Here is a 13,821-nt window from a genome sequence, read left to right on the forward strand (position 1 = left end):
TAAATTTATATAGTGTCTAAACTTGAAAAAAAATCATGAAATAATAGTATGGGCCGGGTGTAGTGGCTCAAGCCTGTAATCCCAGCACTTTGGGAGGCCGAGAGGGGCGGATCACAAGGTCAGGAGATCGAGACCATCCTGGCTAACACGGTGAAACCCCGTCTCTACTAAAAGAACACAAAAAACTAGCTGGGCGAGGTGGCGGGTGCCTGTAGTCCCAGCTACTCGAGAGGCTGAGGCAGGAGAATGGCGTAAACCCGGGAGGCGGCGCTTGCAGTGAGCTGAGATCCGGCCACTGCACTCCAGCCTGGGCGACAGATCGAGACTCCGTCTCAAAAAAAAAAAGAAATAATAGTATGAATGTTACTTAGAAATATAGAGGTAAATACCAGAAGAAATAATTACAAGACTTAATAGTGTTGCCTCTGACAATTGGGAGTCAGGATTACAGAGGGGTGGTTTAAACTGGACTGCCATTTTTTTTCATTGTTTCTTTCTAATTATAATAAGGCTTGTATTGTATTTGACTTTTAAACTTTGGTATGTACCATTAGCTGGAAAGGTTGAGTACCACCATTCTGAAACAGGGCCATCTCTTTCTAGTCCTTTCCTGGCGGTTGTTCCAGTGTCTATGCATTCAAATTTCTAAAGAGTCCTACACAAGCCAATGTTTGTCAGTTTGGGAATTATTTTTCAATGAAAAAAATGTCTAGGAACTAAATCATGTTTTCTTCTCTCTCTCTGTGTGTGTGTGTGTGTGTGTGTGTGTCTGACTTGGGTTATTAGTGCTTCTATCTAATCTCCTATCTAATCTCCTTCTAATTAAATACAGTAATTGGCACATGCAGAGGATTAAGGAACTATGCCAAATCTGTCAGGGTAGAAAGATGCAGTCTGAGATAATTCCTAGATAGTTAGTTGTTCCATCCAAAAATAATCACAGGTCTTGCGAAAGTGGAGAATAGCAAATTTCTACCTTAGTCAGAACAAGAACACAAAAAAGTAAGATTTGTTTTAGTATCATCACTTAATTAAAAGCATTAGGTACTTTCCAGAGGATAATTGCCTAAATTGAAAGAGTATATAGCAATCTTCCTTTAGTTTAAAATACATACCCCTTTCCAAAGGGGTAATGAGACCTACAAATTCTTTTTGCTGGATTAGGTGGGATTTTAATTGTTAACACTGAATACAAGCTCATTCTTTTGTGATTCCTTAAAGCATTTTTCCTTTTGTTTTCAGACAGGGTGTTGCTCTGCTGTCCAAGCTGGATTGCAGTGGTGTGATCTCAGCTCACTTCAGCTTTGACCTCCTGGACTCAAGCAATCCTCCTGCCTCAGCCTCCTGAGTAGCTGGAACTATAAAGGCGCACCACCATGCCCAGCCGGTTTTTGTATTTTTAGTAGAGACAGGGTTTCACTATGTTGCCCAAGCTGGTCTTGAACTCCTGAGCTCAAGCAATTTACTGGCCTTGGCCTCCCAGAGTGGTGAAATTACAAGTGTGAACCACTGTACCCGGCCCCCTGTTTTGTGTGTGTGTGTGTTTTTTTTTTTTTTTTGAAACGGAGTCTCACTCTGTTGCCTGGCCGGCCTGGAGTGCAATGGCATGATCTCAGCTCACGGCAACATCTGTCTCCTGAGTTCAAGCGATTCACCTGCTTCAGTCTCCCGAGTAGCTGGGACTACAGGCACACACTACCACGCCCAACTAATTTTTGTATTTTTAGTAGAGATGGGGTTACTAATTTTTGTATTTTTAGTAGAGATGGGGTTTCACCATGTTGGCCCAGCTGGTCTTGAACTCCTGGCCTCAGGTGATCACCTGCCTAAGCCGCCCAAAGTACTAGGATTATAGGCATGAGCCACCGTGCCTGACCTATGTATTTTTTAAACTAATTTTTTTCTTACACTGCTTTCTCAAATAATCTGAAAAACCATTAGAAACATAAACATATAGGCCAAGGGCGGAGGTTCATGCCTGTAATCCCCCACACTTTGGGAGGCTGAGGTGGAGGTGGGAGGATCCCTTTAGCCCAGGAGTTTGAGACCACTCTGGGTAACATAGTGAGAGTCCCAACTCTACGACAAAAAAAAAGAAAAAGCCTGGCATGGTGGCCCACCTATAGTCCTAGCCACTCTGAAGGCTGAGGCGGGAGGCTCATGTGAGCACAGGAGTTTGAGGCTACACTAGTGACCCATGACTGCGCCACTGTACTCCAGCCTGGAAGACGGAGCCAGAAACTGTTTCCAAAAAAAAAAAAAAAAGAAAAAAAAACACATAAATATCCTAAATAGTTCTATGATCTCTAGAAATTACTCTCATTTTTGCTTACATCCTCTTTCATTAAGAAAAGATTTCTAGGCTAAGGAACCAGAAAACTGGTACATCTGGAGCTCTTGATAACAAATCAAACAATAATAAAGGACATATTATAGGCCAGGCACGGTGGCTCACGCCTGTAATCCCAGCACTTTGGGAGGCCGAGGCTGGCGGATCACTTGAGGTCGAGTTCGAGACCAGCCTGGCCAACACAGTGAAACCCTGTTTCTACTAAAAATATAAAAATTAGAATGAGGCTCAGTCTTAAGAAAACCCCCAAAACCAAAACCAAAACCAAAACCAAAACCAAAACCAACAAAAAACAAGAGAAATTATACTGTAGGGGTTAAGGATGAGGACCAGGGAGTTATACTGCATAGGTTCAAATCATGGCTGTACTATACTGTCGTAAGTTATTATTTATGACCTTCAAGAGATTCTTAGTCTTTCTGTGTCAGTTTCCTCCCCTGTGAAATAATAATATTAACAGGAACTTGCTTCAGAGTTTTGAGGAGTACATGAGTAAATCATGTAAAGTATTTACAGTGCCTGGCAGGCAATAAGTTTTATTGTTATCATTATTATTCCTTGATTCTTTTTTTTTTTTTTTTGCTGCTTGAGATTACTATATCAGATTTTTTAAAATACAGAAGTTTAATTCAACAACATATAGTGATAACTTGCTATGAAGATGAATAAGACACATACCTGCTCTCCAAGAGTTTATAGTGGGAAGAGATGGGTAAGCAGAAAGTAAACAGGTATACAATATGATATGGGTTATGATGGGATATGTATATGATATTAATGGAGAAATAAAGCAAGGGTACATAATTCTCCTATAAGGGTTGAGGTTTTTGGAAAATGTTTTGCCTAAGCTGAGCTTTGATGAAGGGGCGAGGTTAAGGTGGGCCTGGGAAGGAGTCATTCCATCTGAGGGAATAACATGGAAACATTTCACAGAAAGGTATGTCAGGGGATTCAGACAAGACTCAGTGTGACTAAAGTGTATCCTGTAACATAAAGTTTTGTCAGGGAGCAATGAGTGATGAAGCTGGAGGGTGGATAAGGACCAAGACATCAAAAACAATAATGGATTTTAAGCAGATAACTGTCATGCTCATATTTGCTCTTTAGAAAGAACGGTTTGGCAGCATTGTGGAAGTTGGATTTATGGGACCATGACTGAAGGCAAAAAGTCCACTTACAAACCTATTGCAACTGTGTAGGGGATAAGGACCTGATTATAGGAGTGACAGTAGGGTATATAAAGACATCTAACTGCTTGTGTTCTATGTTCAAAGTCAGAAGTTCAGGGGAAAGATACTAGAGAAATACTGTACTCATAAGAGTATAGATGGCTAGAGAAAATAACAACACTAGAAATGGGTGAAATTACCCAGAGAAATATGTGGAGTGAAAAGATCTGTGAGCTGACTACCAAACTTTAAGAAACACCATGTATAAGGAGTGGGTAGAGAAAGAAATAGAAAAGACAAGGCCAGGAAGGTGAAAAGACTGCAGAGACAATGGAGCTCCTATTGGAGTAGAGGCTTATAAAAAAAAAAAAAGAGGGTGTGGGAGGCTGGGCGCAATGCCTCACACCTGTAATCCCAGCACTTTGGGAGACTGAGGTGGGTGGATCATCTGAGGTCAGGAGTTTGAGACCAGCCTGACCAACAGGGTGAAACCCTGACTCTACTGAAAATACAAAAATTAGCCAGGCGTGGTGGAGTGTGCCATAATCCCAGCTACTCCGGAGGCTGAGGCAGAAGAATCACTTGAACCTAGGAGGCGGAGGTTGCAGTAAGCCAAGATCATGCCACTACGCTGGGTGCACGCCACACCTGGGTGTGGGCCAATGTGAGTATGAATCAGAGATATTTCTCTGATTAATTTACCCTGTCTCTTCTCCTTACCATCCCCCTCCTTTCTGTCCTCTAACTTCAGTTGCCTTCACCATTTTTGTCTTTCACTATTGTCTATTTTCCTTTACTGTTTTTTTTTTTTTTTTTTTTTTTTTTTTTGAGACGGAGTCTCGCTCTGTCGCCCAGGCTGGAGTGCAGTGGCGCGATCTCGGCTCACTGCAAGCTCTACCTCCCGGGTTCACGCCATTCTCCCGCCTCAGCCTCCGAGTAGCTGGGACTACAGGCGCCTGCCACCACGCCCGGCTAGTTTTTTGTATTTTTAGTAGAGACGGGGTTTCACCATGTTCGCCAGGATGGTCTCGATCTCCTGACCTCGTGATCCACCCGCCTCGGCCTCCCAAAGTGCTGGGATTACAGGCTTGAGCCACCGCGCCCGGCCTCCTTTACTGTTTTTACTTAGAAAAATTTCAAGCTTTCAGGAAATAAAAAATTTACAATAGTATAATAAGCACTCATATACAATTCACCTAGATTTACCAATTGTCAATTGCCGTCTTTGTACACACACTCTTTCTGTATGTATGTACAGATATATATATATATAAATTTTTTAAGGTTTTGATTGAATAGATTTAGTTGCAGACATCATGATACTTTACTCTTAGATACTTTAGCTTTTGTTTTCTAATATAAACATGGAAATTTTCTGACAAAACCACAATCACAGTCAGGAAATTTAACCTTGTTATGCTATGATCTAATGAACAGCCCATATTAGGATTGCCCCAGTTGTCTCATTATCCCTTATAGATTCTCCCACCCTGGTTCCACAACACATTTAGCTGTAGTATCTAGTATCTCTTTAGTCCCCTTTAATTCATAACAATTCTCCAGCTTTTTTTATTTATGTATTTGCTTCTTCATATTTATAATTTTGAAGAGTCCAAGTCAGTCGTTTTGGAGAATGTGCCTTAGTTTGGGTTTGTCTGAGTGTTCCTTCAATGATTCTACTGCCTTCAGTCTTTCTCCTTGCCAGTTCATTTTCCACATTGTTACCAGAGCTGATACTTTAAAACAAAATGAGATCTAGATATTCCCTTGCTTAAAAGTATTTGAAGGTTCCTTTACTCACAAAATTAAATTCCTTAGCACGCCTTTCAAAGCTTTTCACAACTTACCTGTAATAGCCCTCTGCCATTAGAGCCTTCATCTCTTCTAGTGACTAGCGGTTAGTACTTCCAGGTATACTAAACACCAAATACTTTCTGTTTCTTTCTATCAGCCTTTCCTTCTGTTTGGAGTATCCTCCTCCAAGTCAACTTATACCTATCCTTCAAGATTCTGTTACTTTATCTTATAGATACTAGTTGAGTGCTTATAATCCACCAAGTACTATGCTAGGTGCTGGCATACAATCCTGAACAATACCAACATAATCTTTGTCCTTCTGGATTTTTTTTTTTTTTTTTTTTTGGGATAGAGTCTTGCTCTATCACCTGGGCTGGAATGCAGTAGCTTGATCTTGGGTCAATGCCACCTCCGCCTCCTGGTTCAAGCGATTATCCTGCCTCAGCCTCTTGAGTAGCTGGGATTACAGGGGCGTGCCACCACACCTGGCTAAGTTTTGTATTTTTAGTAGACATGCGATTTTGCCATATTGGCCAGGCTGGTCTTGAACTCCTTACCTCAAGTGATCCGCCCGCTTTGTCCTCCCAGAGTGCTGGGATTACAGGTGTGAGGCACCGTGCCCAGCCACCTTACAGAATTTATACTGGCTGAAATGTCATCTCTTTTGCACTTCTATAGCACTTTATACACACCTTTATTATAAAATGTATTACATTTCATTGTAATTTTTGCTTGTATGTTTTTCATCCTGCTGGACTGTTATCCCAGCATCTTGAATACAGCAGGAGCTAAATAATGTTTCATTCAATAAAGAATGAAAAGAAGCATTCCTGCTAAGTGTTAGTTAGCAAGTGTTATTTTAGTTAAGGAATATGTTCTAATATTGTCAAATTCTCTTGGTTAGGGAGGTTTTTATTTCTTCATATCATACCACATCTTCATATGGCTAAAAGATGGGTCTAAAGCTATTTTCCAATAGGAAGATGCAGTAAATAATACAGTAAGAATTACAGTCTTTTGCAGGAGTTGGCGCTGCTGCTTCTGTTACAACTCCTCCCAATGATATGAAAAGTTGTTTGCGGCCGGGCGTGGTGGCTCACGCCTGTAATCCCAGCACTTTGGGAGGCCAAGGCGGCTGGATCACGAGGTCAGGAAATCGAGACCATCCTGGCCAACAGGGTGAAACCCCGTCTCTACTAAAAATACAAAAATTAGCCAGGCGTGGTGGCGGGCGCCTGTAGTCCCAGCTACTTGGGAGGCTGAGGCAGGAGAATCGCTTGGACCCGGGAGGCGGAGGTTACAGTGGGCCGAGATTGCGCCACTGCACTCCAGCCTGGGCCACAGAGTGAGACTTCGTTACAAAAAAAGAAAAAAAAAAAAAAAAAGAAAAGTTCTTTGTTCTGGGGTACTTTCAAAGCTGTGGCAGCAACGGAAGTGGCTGTTGCATTTCATTGCCATCTTCCTAAAACACATTTTTATGGAGGTCTCTTGCGCTCCTCCACACATAGCCTTCAATTACTTAATTTCCATTACCAGTTCAACTGATTCTTCTTGAACACCCATAGCACTATTTCTGGGTACTTGCTTTTTAAAAATTTTATGTTTTATGCTGTTTTTGTTTGTTTTGTTTTCTGTTTTTTCTTTTCTTTTCTTTTTTTTTTTTTTTTAAGCATTGCTTTTTTTGTTCCTGTCTTGTTTCTCCAAAGAGACTGCAGTTCCCTAAAGTCTCATCCCACACAGCATTAGGCACTCAGTAAACAGGACACACATTTAAAATGAACACTCTAACAGAATGCCAGACAATATCAAGTAACATAGTAATATTCCCAGTCAAGAAATGTACCAACTTAAACTTTAATGTGCATAGAAATCACTGAGGGAAATCTTGTTAAAATGTATATTCTGATTTAGTAAATTTGGCTGGAGCCCGATAACTTGCGTTTGTAACAAGCAACCAAGAGATGCGGATGCCGCTGATCTGTGGACTTACATTGAGCAGCAAATATGTAAAGAAATATTCAAAAGGAAGGCATATGCTTTGCTCCAAAACATATCTTGCGAAGTGTTAATTAAACAGATGTATGGTTAAGATGAAGCCAGGCGAGCACTTCTTCCCCAGCCCCAAATCTACCCTTCCCCTTTCCATTTCCCCTTCGTGTCCAGCCAAGGTCTCCCCCTCCTCAAAACCATAAAAACACACAAGCAGCAACAAGCCCAGCTACTCAAGACGCGAGCTCAGATAACAAAGACATAATCGTTCCAGCACTTACTAGTCTAAGAGCCGGGGCAGTCGATGGAGTCCGGGCTGTGGCCTCTCCCACGCCATAAAGAAAAATTCAAAATTAAATCCTTGTCAAGGAGAGACCAATCGTAGACACGGTCTCTGCACGATTCGCTTCTTTACATAGCGTAGGAGCACAGCCCGGCTTGTGATTGGCTGAGATAGACAGAGCTCCAGCCAATCAGAGCTGAGGCGCTTCTGGTATGAATAAGGGGAAGGCGGGAGAGAAGGGGAAGGAAAGCAGGAGCGGAAAGAAGGTGTGTTACGTCCCCTCTGCCGTCGGTGGAAGCTCTGGTGTGATTGGTTGGCTCTTCTTCCGATTGCACCAATCTCAAGCTCTTCTCTGCAGAGCCCTAACTATAAAATTGAAAGTAGAGAGCAGGGGGCAGCCAATGGAAAAAAAAATGTGCACAGCAGCCAATCCTCCTGCGGCGTTTTGTGTCTTTGCCCAACAGGAAAATGTGTCTCATGCAGAGGGGCGTTACCCAGTCTCCAATGGGCGGGAGCCGGTGGAACGGAGGAACCAATGGGTGCGAGACGTTGAGTGACAGCTGTCCAATGGAGGCCCTCCGTGCTAGTACGGCTTGCGGCTTAAGCGCCGCCGCGGTCTGAGGAATGTCAACTATTCAACATGGAGGCGGAGGTCGATAAGCTGGAACTGATGGTGAGTGCAAAGTGAAGGAGATCTACTGTGTAGTTTATTTTTCCCCCACGGCCTCGAAGGTGGGGCACAATTTGGAGTCGCCGGAAACTCCGGGCGGCGGAGGCTGGACCAGAGTCGAGTTCCCTCCTCCTGCACCAAAGGGAGCCGCCACCGTCTGGTGTCTAAACCGCCGCCGGGAAGGGGTTACATCCGGGAAACTCGTCAGGGAAATGGCGGGAGATGCTGAGGGTGCGGGGCCTTTGGAATTCCTTGTTCCTTGCCCTCAGCTTTACACCCCTTACGGAACTGCGCCCGGTGCATACCGCATTCTGTGTTTGTACCAAAAAAGATGTGAATGGAACGGTCCCTAAGCGTCCCAAGAAGGGAGGGGTGGTTCACACTCCAAGAAAGGGGAACGGAGGGTGGGGTGGGGAATAAACCGACGGGGGCGAGGAGAAATCCCTGTAGGGCCGACCCGCCCACGTTTTAAAAGGCGGGCCGAGAAAGTCTGAGAAAGGATGCTAGACTTGTATGCACAACTTCCTAACGGCCAAGGAAGCATCTAGACCCATTTCTGTTTGGTCCGGGGGTGGCAAACCTTGGGTGAGGGAAGAGGTGTGAGCGAAGGGGATCGGAACCGCGAGCTCCTCTCCTGGAGCGCGGGCGGGATTGAGACAGGAAAGGCATCCTGCTCTTGAGTTGTGCACTTTCATTCATCTGTGAAAGTAGAGAATGGGTGCGAAGAACCGCAAAGTACTCCCGTTGTTGCTGGCGTATTTGGCCTGCTCGGGGGCGCCCAGCTGAGGGGCTGTCCTAGTTTTCTTTAAGGATCCGTCCTTCACTTGTTCTCTTTATTCCCTCCCTCCCATTCTTAGATTACCAGCTTGATCGCCCGCGCTTTTTTCCTCTTAGTTCCCTTGTTATGTCTTCAGCCCTTTTCGTCCAGCATTATCTTTTTTTTTTTTTTTCTTTTTTCTTTTTTTTTCCAGGTTGGGCTGCTTTCCTTAAAAACCTGGACTTTGGAGGAAGCGCCTGCCACTGAGCTCCTGTTTTTTTTTTGTTTGTTTGCTTGTCTGTTAAATAAGATTGGCCGGGCGCAGTGGCTCATGCCTCTAATCCCAGCACTTTGGGAAGCCGAGGCGGGCGGATCATGAGGTCAAGAGATCGAGACTCTCCTGGCCAACATGGTGAAACTCCGTCTATACTAAAAATACAAAAATTAGCTAGGTGTGGTGGCACGCGCCTGTAGTCCCAGCTACTCGGGAGGCTGAGGCAGGAGGATCGCTTCAACCTGGGAGACGGAGGTTGCATTGAGCCGAGATCGCGTCACTGTACTCTGGCCTGGCGACAGAGTAAGACTCCGTCTCAAAAAAAAAAAAAAAAAAAAAAAAAAAAAAAAAAAAAATTAAGTTTAAAAAAAGTAAAAAACTTATTTATTCGTTTGTAATCCGTCCTTCCTTCCCACGCCATTCCCTGGCATTAGGGCTTAGGTATTTGTGCCTGCCCTGCTTTCTCCAAGCTGAATCTTGGGCCTCTAACTTCTTCCTTGGAAAGGATGGGTGGTGATCCTGGAAGAAACCACCCACCCCCCATTCCCACTCCAGAAAAACAGGCCTTGATATATCTTATTTTCTTCTGATGTTCAAATGAATTGGAGTGCCTCATATACAAATTTAATTTGAAGGCTTTCAATTACTTTTAGCATTTTGTGTTTAAATTTTCTTTGTGCAGTGTGTGTGGGATTGGAGAAGTGTAGGGAGAAATGGGAGGGAAGAAGGAATAATTTCCTGCAGATTTTCAAACCTGTAATAATGAACTTTTAGTTCTAAGTTTTATTATTTTTATCATTCTTTTTAAAAACAAAATGTTAAGCATTGTAATTTGATTCTGTCAACAGGCTTAAATGTTAAGACTATCTTGCCCTTCTCCCATTCTGAATTCTTCCCTACTGATACAGATATTTCTGCCTAAATTCGTAATTCATTTCTGCTAAATGATGCTAATTCTGCTTTTAACAGGTTGTTTGCTTCTCAAGTTGGCTGTTTTTAATTTTTAAACTTGTCTGGCTTTTGCAATAGAGTCAGTGTTCTCACAGGACTTCTTTAGATTGAACAAATTCTCTTTTAAGTGAACAATGATGAAGTAAACATTTTGAAAAAGTAGGTTTTAGAAAATTAAAAGGTAGCCAGACATTTAAACTTTTAGATATTGTTTGAATGATGAGGTAGTATTTAAATTATATTTGAAGACAGGAAACAAAGAAATGAGGGTTTTTTCCTTTCTTACATCCTTGCAAGTAAATTAGTGGTAGCTTTTTTTTTCCCTTTCAGGTTATTAGTTTGTTTCCATAATTATTAGGGTTTAGAAATGAATTTTTATCATGGCTTTAATTATTACTGCTTTATATTGACTAAATAATAAAAGACAGTGCATCTCATCTTCAGATTTACCATACACTTCTAGAAAAAAATGTTATACTTGTGGACCAGTTTATTTTATAAGGTTTTAAGCGTAAATGATTTCCTGTGCTATCTTCTGATTTTTGGTTTTACATCAGTTAAATAAAGGATTTGTCAAGGAACTAGCATTGACTATTTAATTTGTGAAAAGAGAATGCATAATATTTAATTTGAAAAGAAAGTGTTTATCCTAATTTTGTTGATACCTTTAATTTTTTTCATATTTTTCTTGTTTGTAACAACTTCCAATTCAGAAAGTTAAACACTTATCTTTTAAACAATTGTCTTTAAAACCTGAAACTTGACTACCAGCGTTAAATATTCTAATATTTTAGTTATGTGGCCCAGGATTTGACACCAAGACACTTAAATTTCAGCTGTCCTTTGTATGAATCCGTTTCCTTAGTAGGCTCAATCCGACTAAGTAGTTGAACTGGACTGTTTAAAGTGAGGTTGGTGAAAATAATGAAAATATATTTTTGCATCAATCAACATTACTAATGGGGGAATAAGCTTATTGTAGGCCAATCTTTGTTTTCTGACTTTTTCCCCTTCACTTATTGATAGGGTGGGATTTGTTTAGCTTCGTTCTTTCGTTCTTTCGTGGTACTACTAGTGACTGTACACAAAAGGTAATGCAGTGTGATACTATGATACTATTTCTGTTTCTGGGTTTACATCTGACTTCTGATTGGGTTCTTATCCATTAAAAAAGTTAGAATGTTAATTAGCTTGGAACTAAGGAAACTTGTTACTTAAATCTCAGTCCCACCTCCCCCTATCATTATTTTCTCTTTGATATTTCTAAGTTTGAAGGAAATGGAGATGCTTTCTGCCCATATTTAAGATTTCAGGAGTTAACTGAAATTTTGAAATCCCCTTGGATAGTATTCAGTTAGATAGAGTTAATGTTCTATTTACAGCACATTGATTCCCTTCTGTTGTTATAATAGCCCTTAGTAAACTCGAGATAAAAAGCTGTAAGATGGTAAGTGCTTTTGTGTTTTCTTTGTATAGTGGTTTAGATTCCAGAGTGATAAGAATGAGTATGTAGAGATTGAGAAATTTATTATTTTACTTTTCATTTGTTTTCTTTGATACTTGTATTCAAAGGGCTTGTTTTATGTGGTGGTTAATCAGTAAATTGCCTTGAAAGAAGGAGCTAACCAACATCTCTGCAGAGAACAAAAATATTTTTCACAACTTTGTCTTAGTAGTAATTATAACTGGTTTTGTTAATAACAATCCTAAAGTATTAACAATACCCATTCTAATTACTATTAAGGCTTAGGGCATATTTACAAAATTCCTTTCTACATCTATGCATGTTTCTGTTTGAATGTTAATTTGTATATTAGTCATCAATAAGCAACATCACTTTGATATTTAAGTCTTATCCTTTTTTTAAAAAACATTGATATAAATGTTTTTTGGTTTTGGATGTTTTTCTGTCCAAAATGGCAACCCTACTTTAAATTCTTTTCACACTGAAGCTTCAACTGATGCAAGATGCTTTTGTGTTCCTTTCCTACTTATTACTGCTAACGAATGCTCTGACTTTATTGCACTACTGTACTTTACAGCTAGCAGTGCAATAGTATTGTCAAAGCATCTGAAAGCAGGATGCACGCCAGAATTTTGATTCTTACCTTACATCTTCCTTCAGTATCAGGAAATAATTTACCACAACCTTTGTTGCTGAAAACTATAATGTTGTTACTAACAGTGTATCTTTTAGAAAGTCATAATTTGGAAAAAAAAAACCTTTTAACTAATTAAAAACTTACTATTTTACTGCATTATGAAACACATCTAGAGAATTTTTTTATATCTAAGTTGTTATGGTTTGTCTAAATGAGTAATACTTTATAATTTATTGCTTTCTGTTACATATTTGTATAGGTTCTTTCAAACTTTAGGTTTTATTTGAGTTTTATGATGAATTGGTAGTGATGAAAACAATTTCTGCTGTATATTTTTCTTGCAGTTACTTGCCCCAAGTCATCTTTTTTGTTGTTGTTTTTTCCAGAGACAGAGTCTTGCTCTGTTGCCCAGGCTGGAGCGCAGTGGCCCACTCATGCCTCACTGCAGCCTCATCCTCCTGGGCTTAGGCAATCCTCCCTCCTCAGCCTCCTGAGTAGCTGGGACCACAGGTGTGTCCTAGCATGCCTGGCTAATATTTTCTTGAAATTTTTTGTGGAGACAGGGTCTCACTGTATTGCTGAGGTTGGTCTTGAACCCCTGGGCTCAAACAGTCCTCTTGCCTTGGCCTCCCAGAGTGCTGGGATTATAGGTGTGAGCCACTGTGCCTAGTCCTCCAAATGTTAATTGGTGTTAATTTTGTGTATTGTCTAGGAAATGGTTGAATTTAGAACCTAAGAGTGCTTGTTTTACAGTTTATTCTTATGAGATATAATAGTGTGGATTCATCACTTTTAAAAAATAATGAATTGTATTGAGATACAATTATATAAAATAAAAGTAAGTAAGCTATTCGTTAAGCAAAGCCTAAGTCTTACTGTGTTGCCCAGGCTGGAGGGCAGTGACCATTCACAGGGCAATCATAATGCAGCACAGCCTAGAACTCCTGGCTTCAAGCAATCCTCCCACTTCAGCCTCCTGAGTAGACTACAAGGGTGTGGCATGCCCAGTGAACTGATGAGTTTTGACAAATGTATACAGTCATGTAACCACCACCACAGCCACGATATAGAACATTTCTGTTACTTTACAAAAAACTCCTTTGTGGCCAGGCACAGTGGTGCACCTGTAGACCCAGCTACTCAGGTGGCTGAGGTGGGAAGATCACTCGAGCCCAGTAGTTCTAGACCAGACTGAGCAACAGAGTGAGACCCCTACATTCCTTTGTGCCTCTTTGTGGTCAATCTCTTCTTCTCCAACTCCCTGGCAACCACTGATCTCTAGTTTAACTTTTCCTAGAATTTCATATAAATGGAATCATACATTATACAGTCTTTTGTGTCTGGCTTCTTGCACTTAGCATAATGCTTGGAGATTCATCCATGTTGTATGTATTCGTAGTTGGACAGTTTTTATTGCTGAGTAGTATTCATTGTATAGAATATCACAAACTCTATCTACCAACTTACGGACATGGGGTC

The 13,821-nt window shown here is 41.0% G+C and overlaps 2 protein-coding genes across 4 annotated transcripts in view; one reads left to right on the plus strand and one right to left on the minus strand.

Annotated features, from left to right (window-relative positions):
• Nucleotides 1–13,821, minus strand: part of LOC105476831 (proline rich 11) — a 93,526-nt gene that overhangs the window by 39,631 nt on the left and 40,074 nt on the right. The window contains exon 1 of one of the 2 annotated variants that reach the window (XM_011733074.2): nt 7,587–8,021. The exons of the other annotated variant lie outside the window; for it this stretch is intronic. The gene's annotated coding sequence lies outside the window, so the exon portion shown is untranslated. Of the gene's footprint in view, nt 1–7,586; nt 8,022–13,821 lie in introns of those variants that run through there. 2 annotated transcript variants of the gene reach the window in all.
• Nucleotides 8,106–13,821, plus strand: part of LOC105476832 (spindle and kinetochore associated complex subunit 2) — a 42,800-nt gene continuing 37,084 nt past the window's right edge. Inside the window, exon 1 of one of the 2 annotated variants that reach the window (XM_011733078.2) lies at nt 8,106–8,261. In XM_011733078.2, coding sequence (XP_011731380.1) covers nt 8,229–8,261 — 33 coding nt within the window. In that variant the 5' untranslated portion in view covers nt 8,106–8,228. The remainder of the gene's footprint in view (nt 8,262–13,821) is intronic. The other variant, XM_011733079.3, reaches the window with a different exon arrangement.

The sequence above is a fragment of the Macaca nemestrina genome, chromosome 17 (genome assembly GCF_043159975.1).
Source record: "Macaca nemestrina isolate mMacNem1 chromosome 17, mMacNem.hap1, whole genome shotgun sequence".
NCBI classification, from domain to species: domain Eukaryota; kingdom Metazoa; phylum Chordata; class Mammalia; order Primates; family Cercopithecidae; genus Macaca; species Macaca nemestrina.